We start from the raw sequence: 25,649 nt of genomic DNA, 5'->3' as shown, positions 1-25,649 counted from the left end.
AAATACCAATGTAAATGGGATTATGGCTCATTCATGATAATGTTATCTATTCCAAGAATCAATGGTGAGCTTCTCCCGTGAGATGCTAAGTGGTGACTCCTTCATGAGCCACTCCCTTGTTGGTGAGGGACTAACCCACCCCAGTTACTTTCTTTCATGTGGATTGACGTGTGGATTGATGTGGATGGATGAGTGGATAATGTGGATTGATGTGGATGACGTGGATGTATGTATGGATGATGTGGATTGATGTGTGGGTAATGTGGATTGATGTGTGGGTAATGTGGATTGACGTGTGGATTGATGTGGATGGATGAGTAGATAATGTGGATTGATGTGGATGGATGTATGGATGATATGGATTAATGTGTGGGTAATGTGGATTGACGTGAATGGATACATGGATGATGTGGATTGACGCGTGGATAATGTGGATTGATGTGGATGGATGTATGGATGATGTGGATGGATGTATGGAAGATGTGGATGGATGTGTGGATAATGTGGATTGATGTGGATGGATGTATGGATGATGTGGATTGGTGTGGATGATGTGGATGGATGTATGGATGATGTGGATTGATGTGTGGATGATGTGGATTGATGTGTAGATGATGCGATTGGATGTGATTTTATGTGGGAATGATATGATGTGATAGGGATCGATGAAGAAAAAAAAATGTGGGAAGATGAGAAAAGATGGGGACTAATGTGAAAGGATGTGGAGTGATGAGAAAAGATGGAGACTAATGTGAAAGGATGTGGAGTGATGAGAAAAAATGGAAATATTGTTAGAACTGTATTTGTATGTGAAATCTGTTTTTAAATGACTGTTTTATGTCAAGAATTCTGGGGAAGCATTTTGACCGTCTTGTGAATGAGGTCGTGGAGACCTATTTGTTAAAGTTGCAAATGCTGGACGGAGAGTCAACGGAGGACGTCTCGCGTAGCAAGGTCGGCCGAGGTCTTGACCAGCCTCGATTTGATTTAAATGGTGAGCTTCCGGTATAGTGGATGAGGGACCAAGGAAGCGGCCTATGAGTGAAGCGCTAGGTGAGCTGTGAAGGATCCTAGAGGGTGCTGACCATACGGTGCTCGGGCTTTGCGGGGTCGCCGAAGATACCCGCACATACGTCGGGGAAGATATTGGAACAAGGAGTAAGAATTGTTTTCTGAATTCGGGCATGGATCTAGTTGGTTGACAACGGATGAGTCCATGGCTCTTTTATATGGATCCGTTGGTGGTTGATCTTGCTGATCTTCGTGGAGATTCCATTTTGATATATTGCCGGCTTCTATGAGCTAAGAAAAGGCCCCTGAGTGAAAAGGTGGTGAGCGTCCTGGTTGCCAATGATGCCATAGTAGATACACCGATGAAGGAATGATTGGAAATAAGGATTCAACCGGAGATTTTGAGGATTGTGATCAGTGACACAATGGTTTCATTAAAGATAGCTGATGCTCAGAAAAAGGCAATTTCATATTGGGTGTGTAAGTGGTGTGACTAGTTTTAAGTTTGCATGAATATCCAGCTAGGGGGCTTGGGAACTCTTTTCCCTGGTACCCGAGACAAAACCTAACCAAATTCTTAATTGGATCCCATCACTATAGTGGTTGGGCGGTTGGCTAACCCACGGGATTGGCTGGACTGATGGATCCTTAAATTGAGACTCAATTCTGTTATGGTGCGATAGATGAAGTAAATCCTGGACAAAAATTGTTCTATGGAAAAGAATCAACAGTTGTGCCTCTCAATGAGGAAAAAAGCGTTGGTCTCTAAGTGCAATCTTTTCCCTGATTTGACTTGGGATTTATGGGTTTGGTCAGATCGGTTCAGTTAGTTAAGGCTTTTGACTACGTTAGAGAAAAGTTATCCTGGAGGAATCACCCGTGCTTTCCGGGCAAGGGAAGTTTTTCCGGGATCGGTTTTGGAAGAACCGATGGATTAGTCTCTTGTCCGGATATCCGTGGGCGAGGCCCCGAGTGTGAGACCCTGTCCCGCGCAAGAAGTGCTACTTTCGCTACTAGAACCCCTAAATTTGTTGCGCGGTGGGGATAGGGACCTCACACTTTGGCGCCCAAAACGTACTTATTTACTAGGCCTTGGGTGGCCAATATCAAATAATGTACAACTTTTATAGTGCTGTTTATGACACTTATTAATGTCCTCAATTGAGGTCATGTTTGTTAATCCAAAATGGGATTAATATCCCCCTCTTTCTGATGTAGGTTCTTTCCACAGAACCTGTTACCGAGGTTTTAAGACCTAGTCACCGCGAACTCATGCTGGTAGAAGTCCCTCCCGGATTGGAGTTTCTCGAGTGTATGTGTCAGAATGCCAAATGTGATCTCCAGAATCCTGTATCAACCATGTCTTCGAAAGTGATATGCATGTATCCTGGAAGACATTGAAGCCGGTGGTAATAAAGCATGATTGGTTCATGTCGAACCTTAGGTGTTCTACTTCATAGCCATCATAAGGCTCCTTTGGTTGGTGGTGAGTTCCGCCACTTATTTCAAAAATCTGACGCTAGCTACAACAATAGCAGGGTCTGGAATTCTGCGCCATTCTCTGATCCATGTAAGTATCTGCTATCTTTGTTCCTGAATGTGTGCAAATGTTGCTGCCATAAAGATGGGGATGTTGTAGCACACATCCGAGTTGTGCCTTTTGGCTTCCTCAAATTCCAGTGGTGTCCATCTTCTTTTAACTAGCATGTATAATGAATCGACCCACAATGTTGGTGGCACGCTCATGTACACTTGGCTATATTTTGGAATTTCTAGGTACTCCTTTCTCCACTCGAGCTGAATTCCAAAATCCTCCAGGCGGGGGTGCTCTTCAGTGGTGACTATAGTGGCATAGCCACCTCTTGTGTGCACAGGGTTTGCTTTCCTCCACTTGCAAAAATAGTAGCTAATCATAAATGTAACTATCCTTATCTCCAGCAAATCAACTAATTGAGGATTGGCCAACTTTGTGTGCTTTGCCACATTTGCCCATAATGTGCCCTCTCCAGCTAATGTAGTTCTTCTAAGTGAGGTCGTGGGGGGCGCGGAGAGGGTATGGTACATTATGCTATTTTGTTGGAGTGACTTCTGAATATGCTTCTGGCATGATCTGGCATGTGGGCTCGAATGGAATAATGTGCATGAATACCTTGAGCATTAACTTTGGATTCAAAAGAGGATTACCTGCACGTATGAGCCCCTCATACTCTGCAGCAGCAGCTAACAAAGAATCCAAGATTGTATCATCAGTAAATGGTTCAAGATTATCTTGCAGGATGGTGTGTCTTACCTCTTGAGAGTGCCTTGTTGGATATGGGTGAGGTGCCAGTACCTCCTCGGGAGAGGAGGTACTGGCACCTCACCCATACTCTGCAACAGCAGCTAACAAAGAATCCAAGATTGTATCATCAGTAAATGGTTCAAGATTATCTTGCAGGATGGTGTGTCTTACCTCTTGAGAGTGCCTTGTTGGATATGGGTGAGAGTGTTAGTGGGAAAATCTATCTCGGGAGGATAAAAAGATGAGAAAATGCATTTAGCCTGAGATGTGTTAGTAGGTTGCGTGTTAGGATATGGGTTAAGTAGCTTACTAGCGACATTAAAATAGACAGGGTAAGTTGATTTTGAAAATGAAGAAGAATATTCTTCTTGACTCTAACCTGTGCTAGGGGGTGGGTGGCTAGGATTATGAGAATAAACTATAAGTCTAGAATTTCTTCTTCGTTTATAGTGGGATACTCTATATGGGTAGCATCAAATTGTATTGTACATTTGTCAGCATGGCTTCTAAATGTTTGTAGATATTAGTGTAGAGTTTTATAATGCCAAAAGGATGATAGAGAGTGGACTCACATAGGTTTAGATGTTGGTGAGTGTTATATACCTCTAGCCAGCTATGACTTATGACCCATTGGTAACTATGTGCTACTACTTCGTAGTTGGCAGCGTCTCTGGAATGTCATCTAGGACAAACATGTCTGATTTTTTGACACTGTTATCCATAATTTCTGAGTTTTGGAGAACGCGACATCAACTACGAAAGTTTAGCACGATAGGATGTAGAGGATAGAAAAAGATGTCCTAGAGATTAGTCAATACTAAGTCGCCCCTCAAAATTCCCATCATTACGGTAGGATCAGCGTCTCTTTGCATATTTTGTTTTATTAATGTTAGTTCTCCTAGGCCTATATCTTTAGATAGTTTAATTCATATTGAAGTAGAGAGAGGGTTGGTGTAGACAAAAACAAAGAAAGAGTTTGAGGAGGGGCTCGAGGAGTTACTAGCAGCTATCCCAACTCGGAGGCGCGCTCAAGGAGGAGACGAAGATCATCATTGGGTTCCGACCGTTGACTTCTTTCTTGGATTGTGAGTTGGCGCTCTAATTCTTGTATGCGGGAGTCTATGTTGCTAAGGAGGTTTGAAGTAGACGTTTCTCTGACCATCCTTGTAGCATCCAATTCTTCAAATCTTCGTGTTGCATCTTCTTGGGCTCGTCGGGTGGTTGCTTCCCTTGCCTGAGCTTCGGTAATCTGTTGGAGTCTTTGGGCCGACAACCTCTGAGTGTCTTGAAGTTGTTTTGTAAGCTGTGTGATTGTCTCTTGGTGTGCCAACTCATTTTCGTGTGCTTCTGCCTGGCTTGCACTTATTGTTTCATTAAGATCTCTGATCTTCCCTGCATGGGCCTTGTTGGTCTTTTCCCTTTCATGTTGTAGATGGGTTGCTGCCCTCTCCTCCTCTACTTTAAGCTGTGCTCTTAGCTGCGTGATTTGGTGTTGCAATGCTTCTTCCTTGTCCCTGGCATTGGCTTGGAAGCCCTGTACTTGTTGTGCATGGAGTGTCGTGAGTTCCTTTGTGTGGGTGAATTATTTTTGGAGTTGTTCCTTTGCTTGTTCCACTTTGGCATTGAGATCAGGATTCTCCTTGATCCTTTATACTATTGTTTGGCTTAACACCATGTTATTATTCTCCCATGTGTTGTACCTTTTCTCCTGCTCCTCCGTAGCTTTCAAACTCTTCTTAACCTCTTTGTGGGTTGTCTCAGCTGCTTCCAAGTTTGCCTTTAACCTTTGTACTTGTGTGGATGTATCTTTTACTTGCTTCCCAGAGGGCAGTGTTATGGTCGTGGAGCATATGTGTTGTCAGGAGGTGGCATCGCCAAACTTTTTGTTCGTGCTCTCACATTGCATTAGTACTTGATTCTATCTCCAGCCCAGTTTGTGGTTGGTTGAGCAGCTCGTCAAGTCCTTCCACGGTCTCCTGCAAGAATTGTTGATAGTCGATGTTCTGTAGGGAGGCTAGCTGGGGTAGTCTTTCTTCATCTTCTCCTCTTGCTTGGACTTGATGGCTCTGGAGTTCTTTGTCTTTTACTTGCTTCCATGGGGGCCTCTGGTTCCTGTACTGGGGCTATGACTGCTTCCACATCTTGTCTTTCCTCAGCTTGTATTAACGTTGCTGGTTCTGGAGCTGTCTCTATTGGCGTGTCTACCAGACTTGAGTCTTTGAGAGGAGATAAGTCTGTAAATATGAGTTGAGCTAAGCTTGTTGGAGGAGTGATTTGTTGTTGAGGTTCCTGTGTGGTATGGCTAAGAATATTCTCTTTCAGTGCATCTTGGTAAGTGTGAATTTCTATGGCCACTTCCTCCTCGAGTCTTTGTGACTCAGTGCAACATCTGTAAGCACTCCCTCATCTTCTTATCTGTTCTCTTCTTGCAATCTTTTGTCATCTACTTTATTATATCCTTGGTCTCCATCAAGATGGCTTGCCCTTCATGTACATCTTCAGCTGTTAACGTGGGTTGGTCTGGTAGCGCTGCCAATTGCATATATTCCTTCGGTTCAGGCTCCTTGAGAGGTCTTTTTGCTACATAATTGAGAACCTGTGTGAGAAGGTATGGGTTAGATATTTTAGATTGGTGGGCCTTCAAGTAGTCCTCCATCTCCTTATGTAGATAATATGCCCAATCTTCTTCTTTCTCTTCATGTACTTTTGCAATTTCGTTGAGACTGACTCTGTTGTATCTATCTACTGGATTCATTTGCATCATCAAAGACATGGCCCTACAAGCCTTCTCTATAGCCTTATCTTGGATATTCTTGTACTCTGCACCATTTGAATTGTATGAATTCTTCTTCAGCATGGCCTCCAGAGGCATCTTGTCAATGGTGTGTTGGTGGACCCTGATTGTGGCTGGAGCTGCAGACCCTGATTGCGGCTGGAAGCTGCAGACCCTGATTGCAGCTGGAAGCTGCAGAGCCTGATTGTGCGGCTGGAAGCTGCAGAGCCTGATTGCGGTTGGACCCTGATTGCAGCTGGAAGCTGCAGAGCCTCCCTAATTAGGTTCTTGGTGATTAGTAGTTCTTCTGTAGTGCCATCTGCCTGATTGCGGACCCTGACTGCGGTTGGACCCTGACTGCCTCATTGCGGCTGGAAGCTACAGAGCATCCCTAATTAGGTTCTTGGTGATGAGTATTGTAGTGCCATCTACCTTGGTGATTCACCCTCTTTTGGTCCCCTTGTTGTAGGTCTTTAGGTACTCCGCACAGAGTTCTGTGTCAATACTGTGGGGGAGTATCTGTTCCATCCTTCCAAGATCGACTATGTCTAGCTTTGCTTTAACTTCAGCCTCTTCTAGTATTTGTATGCATTCTGGGCTGTGGTACCGGAGGGCTACCTTTCCATGGGCTGTGGTACCGGAGGGCTACCTTTCCATGGGCTATATGAGCTTCCTTGGCTAATGATGGTCCCATGGAAAGGTTGGGCATAAGGACCCAAGAAGTTCAGCTTCGGTCATTGTGTTCCCCATTTTCTCTGATTAGCTGGGGATCCAGTTGCACTGCTGGCTTGAGTTGTAGCAAGGTTCGCGGCTTTGGACTCCGAGGCTGACATCTGTATTAGGCACATAGGATCAGTCGAATGACTAGTGGGGTTGATATATTCTTCTTCTTCTTCTTTTTTTGTTTAAAATATATTTCATGGGGAATAAGTTAGTTTAATTGAAGAGGCCGTTAGTGTAGGAGCAATCCTCTGGTGGTGTGTTAATAGTCAGTTCATGGCATGGTAGGAGTGAGCACGTGAATGTGCAGGTCGTGAAAGGGTTAGGCCGTTTGAAAGGGTCTGCCGTGAAACGGTTAGTCTGTGAAAGGTGAGTACGATTAAATGGTGAGCCCTTGAAAGGATCTGGCTGTGAAAAGGTTAGTTCGTGAAAGGGTCCTAGCCGTGAAACGGTTGGTCTGTGAAAGGGTTGGGCCGTGAAAGGGTTGGTCTGTGAAAGGTTTTGGCCCTAAAAGGGTTAGTCCGTGAAAGGATGAGGCCGTGAAAGGGTGAGGCCATAAAGGGTTAGTCCGTGAAAGGATGAGGCCATGAAAGGGTTAGTCCATGTAAGGATGAGGCCTTGAAAGGGTCTGGCCGTGAAAGGGTGAGGTTGTGAAAGGGTCTGGTCGTGAAATGGTCTGGCTGTGAAAGGGTGAGGCCATGAAAGCATAGGTTTTGTGAAAAATCAGTTTTCGTGAAAAACCTAGTTTTTGAGAAAACACAGGTTCCGAAAAAAAAATTTTCGTGAAAACAAAGGTTATATTTTTAATCATTTAATTAGATTGTTTGATGCATATTGAATGATTGAATCATGCATAAGGGAAAAAGTCATGTGTTTTCCAATTAATTTGGTTATTCCAAAAATGTTACGATTCGCAAACAAAACACTTTATCCTCCACACAAGGGTTGGCATAGTTCTTGCTTGAGTCAGGAGTTGTTGTTGCATGCTCTTACCACCTTCTTTTTGATGATTCGAACTGTTTGTGGTATTGGCCACTAAGTGGGGTTTGGTACCCATATTGTCGTATTTTCTTGATAGTATCCTTGTGCTCGTAAGTAAATCCTTTTGAATTCATTACTTACGAAATCCTTCAGGTTTCTTCGGGTGCTTATAGTCCTGCCAATTGGTTCGAGTCAACAAGATCTGACTTTTGAATTGTTTGCAGGTTCTTCTTGGGTCCTTTATATCATTCTTGGTGTCCATCTTGTTTGGTTGATCTGTAAGTTGATTTTTGGGCACCCACTTCTCTGTACCCTTAGATGTAGGGTATTGTGTGGGTAAGCTTCGCATAACGGTTGCTGGTTCTGTCCTCTGAGGTATTGCCATTGCACTCTCGTTGTTTGTTCATCAGTTATGATGTGCTTCCCTCTGTTCAAGTCAAGTTCCATAATGTTGAGATATCGAGCTCATCTCGTGAGAGGCGGTGGACACAGAGGATGACCCGCCTAGGGGATAGGCCCCACACTTACACCACTGGCATGGTTGGTGAGATCATGGGTGATATGTGGCCAGTGGGATGACAGGCTGTGTGATAGCCATTCTAGAGACTACTGGCATAGTTATAGCGCCAGCTCATTTAGTTGGGTTCACACTATAGAGAACCCTAGTATGTATTTGGTTAAGTACCTTTCATATTGTGTGTACTCTTCTCTTTGTATATGGTGTGTTGAGTGTTGTGTGAAGAAGAAGAAGATTTTCAGCTTCTCACCTTGTGTGCTCTCTTTTAGGGTTTTGTGAGTGTGTGTGCGCTTGCAAGAGCTCAAGCTCTCTTCTCCCCTGCATCTTTTCATGGTATCAGAGCCTGGTTCATGCTAAGGGCTGAGCTGAAAGCAAGAGAAGCACAGGAAGTGGTACGAGGGTAAGAGCTTCATCTACTCTTCCCTATTTGTGTTGGGGTGGCTACACCCTTGTCGGGAGCTCTACGGGAGGCACCGGCAAACGATCTCTGATTGAGGAGATTTCGCAGGAGGGCCAAAAACACGTTTCGGGCGCGTTAGGATCTCCGTTTTTTGAAAAGCGGGCGATTTCAAGCACTGCGGATAAGTCATTGATTCCTTTTGCAGAACTCTGTTTTAAGAACTGCAGGAAGACAGATTGGTTGTGCAGGGCTGCAAGGAGGTCAACAGTTGCCATTGGGTGTATGTATGCACATTGAGGTCACTGGTTGTGACATTTGAGTGTAGTACAGTACCGCACAGAAAATACAACAGTTTGTGTGCAGGACAAACCAAAGTGCTGTTAAATTTGTGTGTCTGGCAAGATGTCAAATGATAGCATAAACCAAATCGTTACTGAAGCTTGACAAGAATAACATCCATGCTTGGAGGTTCGGGTTGACAAATTTCCTGATGGGAAAGGGTTACCGGGATTACATAGAAGGTGAGCATGAAGAGGCACATAAGGATACCAGAGATCAATCCGACTGCTGGCAGATGTGAAAGAGTTCAAGGATTGGAACCAAGGAGCCATAAAAGTTATAAATTAGTATACAAGACACCATGATTGGGCACATACAGGATGCCAAGTCCCCCACCAAGGAGGCGTGGGACACCTTGGTAAAACTCTATGAAACGAATACCAAGGCACAAAAGATATAATTGAAGAACGAACTTCATACTGTGGAGAAAAAGAGTATGTCTGTGAATGACTATGCATTGAAGATCAAGGATATTGTGGAATCCCTTGCATCTATTGGCATTTCAGTAGATGATAAGGTGAAAGTCTGTCTACGTGGTCTCGGGCCACAATACAAGGCGTTCAAGACGTCTATTCAGACTCGGAAAAACATTCCCAATTTCACAGATTTGGTGTCTATGTTGATTATAGAAGAGAAGAGCTTGGGTGAAGACCAACAGTCTTCTCACAAAACAAAAACAGTTCAGAGCAACATGCCTTCTACACAAGTTCAGGAAGAGGACGAGGTAGAGGAGGCCGTGGATGCGGTCAAGGAGGTGGCCGAACAGGTAATTAGAATTATGGCCAGCACAGCAGCAAAGGCAGTATAATGATTCACGTGGATGCTTTTATTGTGGTAAGCCTGGACATGTGCAGGTAGATTTTTATAAGAAGCAGGCTAACATGCAAAATGAGAAATTGTAGCAAACCAACTATGCATCCTCGAGCAAAAACAATGAGGATAATGAAAGGTTTGTTATGCAGCATGTCGTTAATGCCATGTCTAAAAATGTTGAAGCAGCACATAAAGGTGATGTATGGTATGTTGATTCAGGTGCTTCGAACCACATGACAAGTCATGGGGAGTGGTTCAAGGAGATGAAAAACATTGAAAAAGACTAGGTTTTGTGGAAACAAGGGATGACACTGCTCATCCAATTTCCCCTGTTGTTTGGAGATGTTCCATTGTCTATGCACGATGGCAAAGTATGGCAAAGTGAAGTACCTTGCAGATGTACTTCATGTTCTGAACATAACAAAGAATATGGTTTCAGTTGGCCAAATGATTGAGCAGGGTTTGCAGGTTCGGCTTAACCCTGATGGTTGTTATGTTGAAAACTTTAAAGATAAGTGCAGGTTGGTTGCAAAAGGCAACAGAGTGGGCAGAATGTTTATATTAAATGTAAACATGCCTGAAGTGAGTGCTGCGATGTTTGCAAATGGTTCAAGAATTGTTGCAGACACAGACATTTGGCATAAAAGAATTGGACATGTGAATGTGCATCTATGCAGACTAAAGGAATTGTGACAGGGCTATCAAAGTTTAAAGTTGAAGGTATGCAAAGCATGTATTTCCACGTGACAAAAATGTGAGCAGAAATGCACTAGATGTTATGCATTCAGATGTATGGGGTCTTACGAAGACCATGTCTATGGGAGGCTGCAAGTATTATGTGACATTTATTGATATGACCACACAAGGAAAGTGTGGGTATACTTCATGAAGGAGAAGGGTGAGGTGTTCACTCATTTTTAGAATTTCAGAGTTATGGGTTGAAAAGCAAACAGGGAAATATGTAAAGTGCCTAAGGTCAGATGGAGGGGGAGAGTACTTCTTTAATGAGTTCTATGAATTTTTGAAGAAGAATGGTATTCGGAGACATTTTGCATGCAGATACACTCCGCAGCAAAATGGAGTTGCTGAGTGGAAAAACAGGCACATTGCTGAGATTGCGCGAGCATTGATGGGAGAGAAGAATATGCCGCATAGCTATTGGGCTAAGGCTGTTTCTACAGCAGTTTGCATCATGAATAGGACTCCAACTGTAGCCATACATGATGTAACTCCAGAGGAGAGATTTACTGGCAGAAAACGTGTTTTGTCTCATCTGAAAGTCTTTGGATGCATTGCATATGTGCATGTGCCTGATGCGCTGAGAACGAAGCTGGATCCAAAAGTTAAAAAATGTGTGTTTATTGGGTATTCCCTTGAGCAAAAGGGATACAGGTGTTATAACCCTGCTATATGTGAATTGAGGGTAAGCAGGGATGTTGTTTTTGATGAGATGAGTAGCTGGTATGCTGCTGAAAAAGAAGCTGTTGGGGCTGATGTGAGTGGAAATGTGGTTGCACAGAATGCAAGTTAGCAATCACAGTCTTTGAGTGGACCAGGAGAGTCCTCATCTAGTGGTTGAGTTGATAGACCATGGAGTGGCAGGTTGCATCATAATAACAGTCTTGCAAATGTGATTAGTACATCACATAAAGGCAAAGAGAAAGTGATTAAGCCCCTTAGTATGACTGACATTTCTGCAGGGCATTCTAATGTTGATGGTGGAGAGTCTAGTGGCTCAGAGATGAGCCTTGATGAGGATCTTGGGATACCAGCTATGAGAACACCTGGTGTAAAGAAGGATATGGAAGCCATGAATGCAAAGCTACGAAGATCTAGGAGACTGAAGAATCCTGTGCAGAGGTTTACCTATGATGGTTATGTGGCACATCACTATGCATACATGGCAAAAGTTGTGCAGGTTGTAGAGCCCAGATGCATTGATGAGGCGATTGGAAATGTGTGTTGGGAGAAAGCTATGAATGAGGAGATGGATGCGCTATATGGAAATGAGACTTCGGACTTAGTGCAATTTCCTGAGGTTGGTGCGTAAGAATCCTCTCATCAAGATCTTTCCAATGATATGTTACATGATATAGTTTTGAGGTACTATGGATAGAGTTATCCACAATCCCCCTTTTCGTAATAGAATGATGACTTGGCATTTCTTAGAGGGCCCAAAAATGAATCCACATTTTCCCTAATGTGTTTCTCTCTTGCCTTGGCCCTTGTTCCGGCTGAACTGGTGTTGGCGGTGTGATTCCGGCAGCTACCCCTTCCCTATTTCCATAGCTATCCTCAACATTTTAGGAGTTAGTCTTGGCGTTTGTTGGAGCTGGCATTGTTTGGGGTAAAATAGGCGAGGGAGCTGCGCCGGGTGGATAATATACCATCGGGGATCCTTGTCTCAAGGGAGGACCGGTTTTGCTTCGCAAGGTCCCATATGGTGTCTTGGGTATACCCTGCAAAGTGGGTACTGTTGGTACCTTGGTGCAACGAGTTGATACGATTGGGTCGGGTAGGCTCTCTCTCTTTGATAGGACATTTCAGGCCCCTCGAGAGCTGGTTCCTGACCTAGGTTTGTGGTCTTGGTATGAATTGGCCATTCCAGTGTTTGGCATGGCACCCTAGACTAGTGGATTAGTCTAGGTTGGGTTACTTTTGCTTTGCCCTTTTTCTGGTCTATGGTCTAGAAGCAACGTGGGCTCTCTTTCGGGCTAGCGTTCCATGCCTTTATCTTGGGGGTGCGGATTATTCGATTGTGCGTCTCCTAGGATAAAGTTTCAGAGTCTCGAAGCGAGACTTCTCTATGAATGTGTGGGGGACTCTGGTTCTTACTCTAAGGTAGGTGGTCTGTTTATGCACTGAACCACCATTTCTCATGTCTCTAAGTCAGAAGTAGCACACCCAGTGCTAGGATGCTCTTCACTCTCACTAGTGCCATTAATGACCAACACCATTTGGCTCCATAACTATATTGACTGAAGGGTCTAATCTTAGCAAAGGAGCATCATAAGGATTTATATCGTCAAACAGAGGGTTATTTCGCTCCAATTTCCTCAAACGTAAGTGCATTAATGTGAGAAGTGGTAGTGTAGGACCCCCCTCTAGGCAATTTCAGTTTTTCAAATTTTTTGTGTTTATTTTGTGGTGGGAAGGTACGGCCGTACGCTCGTTAAGGTATACCGAGAAGATAGAACGGGCATGGCTAATCAAGACACTGCCATGCACTTGAGAGGGACATGGATGTGGCTAATAGAAAAGAACGGGCATACACTTTTGAAGGAACGAGCATACTCGAGGAATGGTATGGGCGTACTCTTGTTGGGTTAGGCAGATCTCTTAATTGTGCAGGGATGATGTGTCCTCTCACAACCACCCACTAATATTCTCCTAACAATACAACAGTACCCTATTTTTGTTAGAAGTCATCTCCTGTCTTTACTGAGACGCGAGGGCCTCTATTGTGGGTGTGCCCGCCCTTGTAGGTATTGTTCTCATTTTTCCCCACTCCCCGTATTTTCATACACTTTTGAAGGAACGAGCATACTCGAGGAATGGTATGGGCGTACTCTTGTTGGGTTAGGCAGATCTCTTAATTGTGCAGGGATGATGTGTCCTCTCACAACCACCCACTAATATTCTCCTAACAATACAACAGTACCCTATTTTTGTTAGAAGTCATCTCCTGTCTTTACTGAGACGCGAGGGCCTCTATTGTGGGTGTGCCCGCCCTTGTAGGTATTGTTCTCATTTTTCCCCACTCCCCGTATTTTTCCCCACTCCCCGTATTTTTCCCCCATTTTCCCCTTTTTTTTGTGGCTTGGGAGGCAGTCCTGTGGTGGCAAGTGGACCTCTAATGCTGGCCGACTGCATTTGTTTATGTTGTAGGTGGCTGATCGTTTTGCTTCAGGTCCACGACCACCCATGTATACTGGCCCACACACCTTCAGCTAGCCGATTGGTATGTGATGCTGGTCGTGGCTGTCCTAGAGCAGGACGACTACACAATGGGGGCCATATAAAATGGCCCCACAGTCCTTGCCACTTTTGTATCATCATTCGGGATCTTCTTTGTGTATATAGAGTAGAGTTACACGCCTCTCTCTCTCCATTGCTATCTATTTTCTGCACTTGCTCTTGTGTTTCCAGATTTTGTCATCATCTCCGCTGCGTATTCTGACATGGTATCAGAGCCCTAGGCTCTTAATAGTTCTTGGGATTTGTGTGAGCACAAGAGGGGGACTGTTGTGTTGCCGATTGGTGGACTGTTCGGGACTGTTCGGGAAGAGGAGAAGCCATTAGGAACTCAATGGAGTCTTCTTGGGCCCTTTTATTTGGCAGTTTAAGGGAGTCAAACCTTTTCACTTAAGAAGAAACGTTTTCTAATTTGAAGCTTCAAAACGGCTACTTTATTTGAATTTGAATTTTGGGGGAAAAATGGAATTTAAAATCTAGCGGATAAAACCATATCATGTAACATATCTATGGAAAGCTCTTGATGCGTAGATCACGGATCTGTAATCTCCGCTCAAATCGGAGCTTGTATGAAGAAGTTATGGAGGTCCGAAAATTGTAAAATTGCCCCCTCCCCTTTTTGGGGGAAAAAGTGCACCCTTTGACCACTCTTACACCTCTCTTACAAACCATTGGTTTTTGCTTACATGGCGGGCTCCTATTTGTCAAAAAGTTAAACATTTCCATAACCTCATGGCAAATTAAAGGGCCCAAAAAGACTCCATTGAGTTCCTAATGCAAGAGGAAGACGAGCTGATTTGCTGGACAGCCACTTGTAGGTTAAGTTCTTCTTTGTTCCCACCCACCCACTCTTTTTCAGTCACATCCCCGCGATGGCAGATTTGTTAGAGATGGCTGAGAGGCATGTGAAGATCCCTACACTCCCCACATTCCCGGGGTGGACCGTTAGTTGGACGAGAACAACTACGGCATATGGAAGGTTATGATGGAATCTATTCTGGAGTCTTATGACCTGGCTGATTTCATCGTTGTTGGGGTTCCACGGCAGGAAGTAGAGGAAGGGGAGTTACCGTCAACCCAAAAGGATCGGGAGGCACAGGCACTATTGTGGGATTGTGTTAATGCTAGGGTCCGCTCATTCATCTTCCTCAACTGCACACCGCTATAAAGCATATGACGCTGGCCAGAGGTATATGGCATCATTTGGCTTCTCTTTATAACAGGGTATCGCCCATGAAAAGGATTTCCTTGGAAGTATAGATGCAGGTTATGAGCCCTCCAAAGTCGTCGACGATGCGGGAGCATATTAACAAGCTTCAGGCTCTTCAACAGGAAGTTCTTCAGGTTGGGAAGGAGATATCATCGGAGGACATGGCCATAACGTTGCTGTCGCATTTGCCCTCTCAGTACTTAGCATTTTACTCGTCTTTGATTTTACCAGTGGTGGCTGGCTCAGCACCATCATGTGGGAGGAGCTTATGCCCATGGTCTTGGACCAGGAGGAACGATTCACGAACCCTCCATAGGGCGGAGGTTCAGAGGCCTTAACAGGCCAATGGTCGAAAGGCCGTAGCGCGGACAAAGGGAAGTCTTCATCGGAGAAGTCTTCTAAGAAGAAGTCTGACGCTGACCGCGAGAAACTAAAGGCAGAGAGGACCTGTAATGATTGTGGCGAGAAAGGCCACTATTGGAGGCAGTGTCCCAAGCAGAAGACCGAGAAGGGTGAAGATTCCTCAATAGCAATCATGAAGACTCCGACTTTTGTGCACCTGGAGGTGATGGGACACCGATGTTTCAGGCAGGGAGGATGTTGGAGGACTCGTTCACTACGGATACTCGGGAGTGGATTCTAGATAGTGGTGCTTCGAGGCACATGACTCCTTCCCGTTCAGATTTACAGGATCTCTGCAAGTATTCTGGTCACATTCTTATTGGGAATACATCCACTATCCCAGTTCTCACAACAGAGGGCAAGTTGGAGATAGTTCCCGATGGCAGAGGGGGGAAGCATTCCTCCCAGGTGTTGTATGTTTCCACACTTGGTTTTCATCTGTTTTGTCAATGCATCAGGTTTGCAAGACTAGTGTACGGGTGGAGTTTGATGAGCATTTTGTTGCTCTCTGGGACAAGGCAACAGGCCAGGTAGTGTGGGAAGGCGGAGTGGAGAATGGAGTTTACAAACTTTCAGCACTCTCTCTCCCATGTCCTCAGTTTTGTGATAAGTGGCAGTTTGGTAATGGCCACTTAAGTGTGGATACACTGTAGGTGCAGGCTTTCCGGGACCAGATGGAGGATAGCTTGCCAGTTGATGGCAACAGTTGGCAGGAACTTTCCAGTACAGATGTTGGTAGTTCTTGTGTTCGTCATCAGTGAGAGGAAACTTTACAGGTGACCTATGCTCTGATGTCTCGTAGCATTCGGGACAGAGAAACTCCTGTAGATGAGGATGTTCTTTCCACGGGGACCTCTCAGAAAGCCAGGCAGAAGGTAGTTGATTACTTGCAGAAGGAGGTGGTTGTTGCACATTCTCCAAGCTTTGTGGTTCCAAATTCAGAGGGGGTGGTTGACAGGTTTCAGAAGGCCTTGCATGGTCTTCAGCACGTTTCCAGGACTTGGCTTCCCACCATACAGGTGTTGATTCTTGTGAGCAGTATGATGCCTCTTTGACTTGGAAGCAAAATGGTTCATTGATTTGGTTGATGGATACCAGACTGGACGAGAGCTTCCTAATGAGGCTGTTGAGCTCGTGTTTGCAGATGACTCTTTGGGAGGCAGGATTGCGTATCTTGTGGTTTCTGCAGCATGCGAAGGATCATGGACTCCTTTACACACGAGGGGGATTGATGGATGGAGTCCGACTCCACGGTTGGAGTGACTCAGATTGGGGAGGAGATCCAGACACGAGGAGATCTACTTCAGGCCGCCCAGGAGCAATTTTATGGAGCAGTAAGAGGCAGTCATCTTTTGCCTTGTCGTCGACACGCAGAGAGTACCAGGCTACTTGTGATGCTGCTTTGAGGTGGTGAGGTTGCAGAGGTTGCATGGCAGGATTGGTTCCACTGGAGGAACCCATGGTATCCAAAGGCACTTTGTTCATGAAAAGATTGTTGCTGATGACATCTTGCTAGAGTTCTGTTTGACGGTGAACCTCTTCACGAAGTCACTATCTCAAGATTTGCTCAGGCGGCACCCCAGCTCCTTGTGGTTGGTTTCACAGCCAGGAGCTGAGAGGGGGTGTTAGAAGTCATCTCCTATCTTTACTGAGACACCAGGCCTCTATTGTGTGTGTGCCCGCCCTTGTAGGTGTTGTTCTCATTTTTTTCCCACTCCTCGCATTTTTCCCTCATTTTTTTTTGTGGCTTGGGGAGGAGTCCTGTGGTGGCAGGTGGACCTCTGATACTGGCCAACTGCATTTGTTTATGCTGGAGGTGGCTGATCGTTTTGCTTCACGTCCACGACCACCCATGTGTACTGGCCGACACACCTTTATCTGGCCGACTGGTATGTGATGCTGGTCGTGGAGGTTATAGGCATGTCGGCTATCCTAGAGTAGGCCGACTGCACTATGGGGGCCATATAAAATGGCCCCACAGCCCTTGCCACTTTTGTATCATCATTTGGGATCTTCTTTGTGTATATAGAGTAGAGTTACACGCCTCTCTCTCCATTGCTGTCTATTTTCTGCACTTGCTCTTGTGTTTCCAGACTTTGTCATCATCTCCGCTACATATTTTGACAATTTTTACCCCTATTTAATGCCATTTGTACCTTGTAAATGCAATTTATTCTCCTTAATTGCCCCTGTCCATATTAATGAAACAGATCCTGAAAGATTTGCTCATAAGGAAGGTATGGACGTAGCGAAGAGAGACAATGGCATGACTCTAAGAAGCATACGTCCGTACTCTTCTCAGAAGACAGACAGAGTCAAAAAATGCGCCTATCCTCCTCCCTTGATTTCTGAGGTTTTAGGTCCTTTCTTGATGATTTTTTGTATTTTTCTTATTGTGAGTGGCTAGAGCTAGTCTCCAGCTACCCATTGATACCTAGAATGCTTAATAAAACCTAATTACCTAAGACTAAATAAGGGATTAAGCTATTTGTGCAAAGTTTGACACATGTTGAAGAAAACAAAAATTCATGAACTTCAAGAGCAAAGTTTAGGCACTTACTTGTTTCTTCCGCTTCCGATGAAGACTCCCAAGCTCCTTATGCTAGACAAGATCAAACAACAAACAAACATATTAAACATACAACCACCAGTGGATTTGCACTCCAACTGGGCTATGCAATGACTCTAGCAAAAGTGACAGAGTGTGGAGGACCCTAAGCTAAATGTCCATCCCCGAAAGCAGCACCAAAGATGTTAACCAACTCAACATGGTGCCTTGCACGAGAGAGAGAGAGAGAGAGAGAGAGAGAGAGAGAGAGAGAGAGAGAGAAAAGAAGAAGAAGACCGTGCAAGGGTCAATTCCGAGACTAGCACTTACCCAACCTTGATGAGGGTTAACTCCCCAATGTGAGGCCACTAGGGGCTCACTTGACCTCCACTTGCGTCACTCAAATGGAACTTCTACAAGCTAGGTAGGAGGGTTAACTCCCCAATGTGAGGCAAGTAGGGGCTCACTTGACCTCCACTTGCGTCACTCAAATGGAGCTCAAATGGAGCTTCCACAAGCTAGGTAGACAACAAAGAGAAAGAGAGCTATGGAAATCTCTCCTTCTACTCAATGCCTATGTGTATGCAAGAGCTATGGAAATCTCTCCTTCTACTCAATGCCTATGTGTATGCAAGAGTGGTCTCAAGGAAAAAACAGGAAAAGGGAGAAGAGAAAGCAAGACAAGAATCATCACCTACATGCACACACCACAATCAAGCAAGCATGCATCAATCAATACACGCTTACCACCATAGCCACAAAAGAGGGAGAGAGGGAGGGGTGTATAAAGTTGCCAAAGTTGCTGACCCGCAAAGCTCATCTGGCTCAAAAACAAGACAAATGATGATAAACATTTCTGATGATGTGATTGTGATTACGCTTACGTGCATTCAATGCATTTGTGAGATAGTTGACGTGCGTGAACATTTGAAATCAAAATTATCATCTCAAAAGCCGCCCCATATTTAGCACATTAGCATCAAGCTGAAAAGTCCGCTTTGTATGAAACTTTGCTTGATTGTATTCACATAGTTCCAGTAATGGCTACGGTGGATTGAGGTTCAGTATGTCCTTATAATACGTAAATGCAAATCTACCAGGGATTCCCAATGGGCCACTGCCAAGATCAAATTTACTCCAAGATCACTAGGTCAAAACCTTACAGATAATACGTAAATTGCAGACTGTAGTGTTTCAAGCTTTTTATTAGAATACAGAGCTGATTCAAGTTCTGGCCTTCTTTATTGAATATGATGAGGCAGGCAGCAGATTCAAGTGCTAGGTATGAGGGGACTGTCCCCTGCTCACTTTACATGATTTTTTTTTTCAAAAAACGACCTTGATTTTGAAGTTTCTTTTTCTACACTTGATATGTAAAGAAACTACACATTGGACAACAGTACACATACTGTTAAGAAGTTAAGCGTCTTTCTCTCAATGTCTTGCTCAGAGGCATGCTATTATCTCAATGTAAATGGAAGCATGTAACAAGCTGAATGCCTTATAATTTCACACCGCACTGCTTTAAGTATTGAATTGCATCACAGAGCTGATTCAAGGGCTACCCATCTTCCTTAAACTTAGTGAGGCAGCAGCAGATTAATCAGAGTTCTAGATGATTTGATGTTAGCTGAACAAGATCACATACAATGATCAGCAATCAGGACACGTCTCCTTAAGAATTAAAGAGCATGCCATGACTGTGAGTTCACGTGTTCATGGCATCTGGCAATAGAATACATGGCACATGACATGCCACATCAAGTTTCATCACCCCGGCTAGCACATCTATGTTCCAGCAAAAGCCGAGAACATAAGGCCGGACTATGTTCTGTTTGGCACATTGATGCCATCGCAAACGGTTTTCTTTCTGTCGAACTGGCCTTAGGCCCAAGATCCCCCCGTAGTTACTGATTTTCCACCACCCCCAGGCGCTTAATTATCCACCCATAGGCGATGCCGCCGAGGAAGCACCAAGGGGGGTTTTAAATCCTAGTAAAAGGCAAACACCTTCACCACTTGAGCTATCACCTCATTGGCGATGCTACACATACCTTGTCTGTACACTTTCCAAAAAAGTATGCAGGCCCATGTGGGACCCACCCAAAAGGGGGGAGGGGTTGCTATGCAACAGGCGAGCCCCTCTGAAAAGGATCTTGAGCCTTCATGGAGCAGCATACCATGCTAGAAGCCAGGAGCTCTGATCTAGCACACAAAACCAGGAGTTGTAGTAGTTTGGGCAAGATGAGCGATGGCATCCCAATGTTGTCGGTAGCATTTTCTGCCCATAGGGATGCGGACTCTCGACGAGATCTTGGCATCCTCATCATCCCCGTGATCTGCATCATCAACAACTGGCCGTATTGGTAATCCAGGTCAAGAACACTGAGGGCATGAAGACGAGCGATGGCATGCACCATGTCACCACGATGTTGCTGGTAGCATTTCCTGCTCCTGCGCACGGCCGTTTTTCTAGTAATCTTGGGAGCCCTGTCATGTGCTTCCTTAAGGGTTACCGACTGTGATACAGCTCCATGCTTCAGGTTGGCATCGATCATGGGCTCCGTGTTGAGGACAAGCCAAGCCTGGAGTCGGAGTCTTTGCAGAGGATGCCCATGAGAAGGTCTTGTGCTGAAGGGGATAGGCCAAGAGTGTCGAGTTCGAGCTTGTTGCATAGGATGGCATGATGGATGGCAGAGTCGGGGAGGCCATCAATAAAAGGCAAAGCAGAGGTAAGAAGCAGGCAAAGGACGATGCCCAAACTCCAAGCATCGGGGCGACGGTCATAATTGCCCCAGATAAACTCAGGAGCCTGGTAACGGGAGGTTCCAACTCGATCGTGAAGGATCTCTCTGGGGACAATAGCTAGAAATACATCCTCATGATCGGTGCCCTCCACTTGATGCAAGAGGATGTTTCCCAGTTTCACGTCCCTGTGGATGATGGCGCGGGAGTGGCAAGCGGCAAGTGTGCGAGCAAGGCTAACCACTATAGGAGCGGCCTCCCGGTCATCAAGCTTGAATTGTGGGGGATGCGAATCAAGCTTACTAAGCAGGTCTCCTGTGTTGCAGAAGGGGGTGAGGAGCAACCGTCATCGCCCTCAACGGTGGAAACCAGGGGCAGGACGCTGGGTATGCCGCTGAGGTGTTGGAGAAAGAAGGGGGTGAGGAGCAACCGTCATCGCCCTCAACGGTGGAAACCAGGGGCAGGACGCTGGGTATGCCGCTGAGGTGTTGGAGAAAGCAGGACATGTCTCCTTAAGAATTAAAGAACATGCCATGACTGTGAGTTCACGTGTTCATGGCATCTAGCAATAGAATACATGGCACATAAGAAGCCACATGAAGTTTCATCATCCCGGCTAGCACATCTATGTTCCAGCAAAAGCCAAGAACATAAGGCCAGACTATGTTGTGCTCACAGCCATATTCAAGGTAGAAGTGCCCTCTCCCTCTATTTTGAGGTGATGCTACACATACTGAACATTTCTTGTCTGTACACTTACCAAAAAAAGTGTGCAGGCCTATGTGGGACCCACCCAGGCTGCCGCGCGTGGGGGGGGGGGGGTCGCTACGGAACAGGCGATCGCCTCTGAAAAGTATCTTGAGCCTTCACGGATCAGCATACCATGCTAGAAGCCAGGAGCTCTGATCTAGCACACAAAACCAGGAGCTGTAGTAATTCGGGCAGGATGAGCTATGGCAGGCCAATGTTGTCGGTAGCATTTTCTGCCCATAGGGATGCGGACTATCGACGTGATCTTCGCATCCTCATCGTCCCCATGATCTGCGTCATCAACAACTGGCTGTATTGGTAATCCAGGTTGAGAAGGTAGAGGAGCCACAACACTGAGGACATGAGGACGAGCGATGGAGTGTGCCATGTCACCACAATGTTGCTGGTAGCATTTCCTGCTCCTGCGCATGCCTGTTTTTCTAGTAATCTTGGGAGCACTGTCATGTGCGTCATCAACAGTTACCGGCTGTGATACAGCTCCATGCTTCAAGTTGACATCTATCATGGGCTCGGTGTTGAGGACAAGCCATGGATGAGACAAGATCTCATCCAGGGTAAGCCTGGAGTCCGGGTCTTTGCAGAGGATGCCCATGAGAAGGTCTTGTGCTGAAGGGGAGAGGCCAAAAGTGTCGATTTCGAGCTTGTTGCATAGGATGGCATGACGGATGGCAGAGTCGGGGGCATCATGGGGGAGGCCATCAATAAAAGGCAAAGTAGAGGTAAGAAGCAGGTGAAGGACGACGCCCAAACTCCAAGCATCAGCGCGATGGTCGTAATTGCCCCGGATAACCTCAGGAGCCTGGTAACGGGAGGTTCCGACTCGGTCGTGAAGCATCTCTCCGGGGGCGATGGTGGCAGCCAAGCCGAAGTCTGCTAGAAATACATCCTCATGATGGGCGCCCTCCTCCAGTCGATGGAAGAGGATGTTTCCCGGTTTCACGTCCCTGTGGATGATGCGACGGGAGTGGCAAGCGGCAAGTGTGCGAGCAAGGCTAGCCACTATGGGAGCGGCCTCGCGGTCATCAAGCTTGAATTGTGGGGGATGAGAATCAAGCTTACCAAGCAGGTCTCCTGCGTTGCAGAAGGGGGTGAGGAGATGGAAGCAACCGTCATCGCCCTCGATGGTGGAAACCAGGGGTAGGACGCCGGGTATGCCGCTGAGGTGATGGAGGACCTCCGCTTCCCATCGAAGCTGCGCGTCTTGGGATAGCTCCTCTGCACTTAGTTTTCTTTTCCTGGATGAGACTTGATGTTGCAGATCATCAGCGAAACCCGGAGCCTCTAATTTCCTCCTTTTGCTAGCTATGCTCTGTTCTTTCTGCTGTGAGATTGATTGCTGCGGCGAGCAAGTACGATGATGAGAGAGGATAATCTTACAAGCGAGACGGATGCCGCGGGGCTGATCGCTACACAGAAGAACTAGCCCCTGTCCACCTTTGCCGAGCTCGCGGAGCGTCTCAAGACCCAATTGCCTCTTCAGAACGGAGCAACAAGAGCACAAATCACTCTCTGTTATGATAGCCATATAAACTTCTTCTTCTTCTCCTACCTGCAAGCTCTGTGATTTCTTCTTCTGTTGAACCAAACGCTGCTCGATGTTGCTGAATTTCTTCTTCTGATTTTGCTTTTTGACTCTGCTTTTCTAGTGTAAAGTAGAGGGTAAAAAGCAGATGTAGACCACACGCTAAAAGGATCAAACGCAAAAGCAAAATGAACCTTTTAGCCCACACGCTAAAAGGATCAAACGCAAAAGCAAAGTGAACCTTTGTGATCTACTACTTCCACGCTTAGGCCCGTTACACATAGCCCACCTACACATGCCCCACCTGGGCCGAGGAGATTGCCTGCCCATGAATTATGGGCGGTGGATACCCCCACCACCACAGGGGTATGGCGATGTGTAATGGGCCTTAATTAGATACCCTTCGTGGTAATGTGTGGGAAAAGTTTGTTCCAACTTGTCTTTAAAAATCCAAAATGGCTAGTTTATATTGCAATTAGGATAAATCAAAACTGACTAAATATATGAGAAAGTAATTAAGAAATTAAGGTTATTTTCGCCATAATTTGGCTGAAGATCGTGTAAAAAGGACATGAAAGATAATGTAAAAAGGAAAAATGTGCAAATTCGCATATTACTTCGACGTGGAAAAAACTTACACTTTGAAGCTTAATTAATTAGCCACGTGCTTTGGAAAATAGCACATCTTGTCCATGATCAAGTTAACATGCGAACCAGAAGCTCATGCAAACCCCACTTTGGCAAATCTAAATCTTTTTTTTTGCATCTTTTTTGTGCTCGTATGCATGTGTGCTTTTCATGCCGCCGTCAAACAGCCAGCAGGGTTTGAACCGAGCACCTCATGCATGGGACTTCAACACCTTACCGTTAGGCTGTGTCTCCATTAGCAAATCTAAATCCTTACAATGACCTCGCTCTTTTATCACCTTTAAAAGCACATGAATCTAATGTAAGAATCTAGGGAGCTTATTTCGATTATTGTGTGAAAAGTTGAAACTCGTAAAATTCATAATAAATACACTACTTAAAAGCCTAAGCTTTTAGGATAAGAACCACAAGACATGGCCTTTGAACCTCACAAATATCTCAAAATGAAAATATGTGTGTGATTTATGAGACACCATGTACATGTAAACACTGTTAAAACGAGGGAGAGGAGACACACACACAGGAATGTATATTGCAAACCCTAACCATAGAGGGAAGCCATCTCCCTTCTCACACAATGCATAAAGCCATAATCCATAATACACAAGACACACTATGTGTTGTGTCCACACACATCTAACCCTAGCTAATGTCCACCCACTATGACCAGCTGGACGCGGTCATTTATGTCTCACACATGTTGCTACCTAACATGCCAGCACATAGCACAGCTGGCACACACTGACATCGAGCTTGAATCTCAACAGCCCCTCTCAAGCTCATGATGTACTGCCATAGATAAAGATGTAGATGAGCTTGGGCTATCAAAGCTCTCAACACTCCCCCTCAAGCTCATCCCGCGTACTCCCAACATAGTACGGAAGTACTCAAACTTCTCCCTGCTAAGTGGCTTTGTAAAGATATCAGCCACCTGCTCGTCAGTCTTCACATACTGTAGATCCACTGTACCATGCACTTTCTCTCTGACAAAGTGATAATGGACCTCTATGTGTTTGGTCCTCGCATGAAATACTGGATTCTTGGCCAACTGTATGCTGCTCATGTTGTCACAATGAATGACAACTTTGCCATCAATAGGCTCACCCAAATCTGCCAAGAGACTCTTTAACCATACTCCTTCACAAGTAGCAATGGCTGCACCCCTGTATTCAGTCTCTGTACTGGATAAAGCAACAGTAGGTTGCTTCTTGCTACTCCAACTCACCACGGCACTTCCAAGTGTAAAGGCATAACCACTAGTAGACCTCCTGCCATACGAGCTACCTGCCCAATCTGCATCTGTGTAACCATGTATATCCAAGCCTTTACCACTCTCATAAAGAAGACCATAATGTGCAGTGGTCTTTACATATCGCATAATGCGTCTCACTGCATCCAAATGAGGTTTTCTGGGGCTCTGCATAAATTGGCTTACTAGCCCCACAGCATAACTCAAATCCGGGCGTGTGATAGTCATGTAAATGAGACTACCAACCATCTTTCTATACATAGATGGATCATCCAACACCTCACCAAAATCAGCCCGCAACTCTACATTCTGCTCCAAAGGTGTACTCATTGGCTTACACCCTGTCATTCCATATTTTGCCAACATATCCAATGCATATTGGCGTTGCACTAACCATGTACCTGCATGGTCTTTGATCATTTCAATTCCAAGAAAGTATCTCAATTTACCCAAGTCTTTCATGTCAAACTGCCCACTCAATGCCTTCTTCACATGCATAACATCTGTAGCATTATCTCCTGTGACAATCACATAGAGTGAAGAATCTCCTTCTGTAGAAACCTGAAATCCAAGGGAGATAAGATATCTGCTCATCTTATCACTCCAAGCACGAGGTGCTTGCTTCAAACCATATAATGCTTTCTTTAATCTGCATATATGAGTGGGATACCTTGGGTGTACATATCCTTCTGGTTGTGCCATGTACACTTCTTCTTGTAGATCACCATTTAGAAATGCATTTTT

General features: G+C 45.3%; 2 protein-coding genes across 2 annotated transcripts; both read right to left on the bottom strand.

The window, feature by feature from the left end:
• Positions 1 to 20,380: 20,380 nt before the first annotated feature.
• On the bottom strand, positions 20,381 to 21,052 carry LOC147622906 (calcium-dependent protein kinase 29-like; the record flags this gene model as incomplete). Its single annotated transcript, XM_086822517.1, has 1 exon — positions 20,381 to 21,052. A coding segment is annotated over one exon (528 nt), but the record flags the coding sequence as incomplete, so codon positions are not given.
• Positions 21,053 to 21,495: 443 nt separating this feature from the next.
• On the bottom strand, positions 21,496 to 23,103 carry LOC147622905 (calcium-dependent protein kinase 20-like). Its single transcript, XM_086822516.1, has one exon. The coding sequence runs from the start codon at positions 23,009 to 23,011 to the stop codon at positions 21,623 to 21,625; it is 1,389 nt and encodes a 462-aa protein (XP_086678642.1). The 5' UTR covers positions 23,012 to 23,103; the 3' UTR covers positions 21,496 to 21,622.
• Positions 23,104 to 25,649: the final 2,546 nt, after the last annotated feature.

This window comes from Cibotium barometz, chromosome 28 (genome assembly GCF_041138505.1).
Source record: "Cibotium barometz isolate CiBa-2024 chromosome 28, ASM4113850v1, whole genome shotgun sequence".
In the NCBI taxonomy this organism is placed as follows: Eukaryota; Viridiplantae; Streptophyta; class Polypodiopsida; order Cyatheales; family Cibotiaceae; genus Cibotium; species Cibotium barometz.
Note: the sequence above shows the minus strand (reverse complement) of the source record. Positions and strands in the feature narration are given on the sequence as shown.

Bases quoted from the DNA above. Each gene is read 5' to 3' on its own strand.
- LOC147622905 (XM_086822516.1), bottom strand. From the start codon at position 23,011: ATGGCTATCATAACAGAGAGTGATTTGTGCTCTTGTTGCTCCGTTCTG.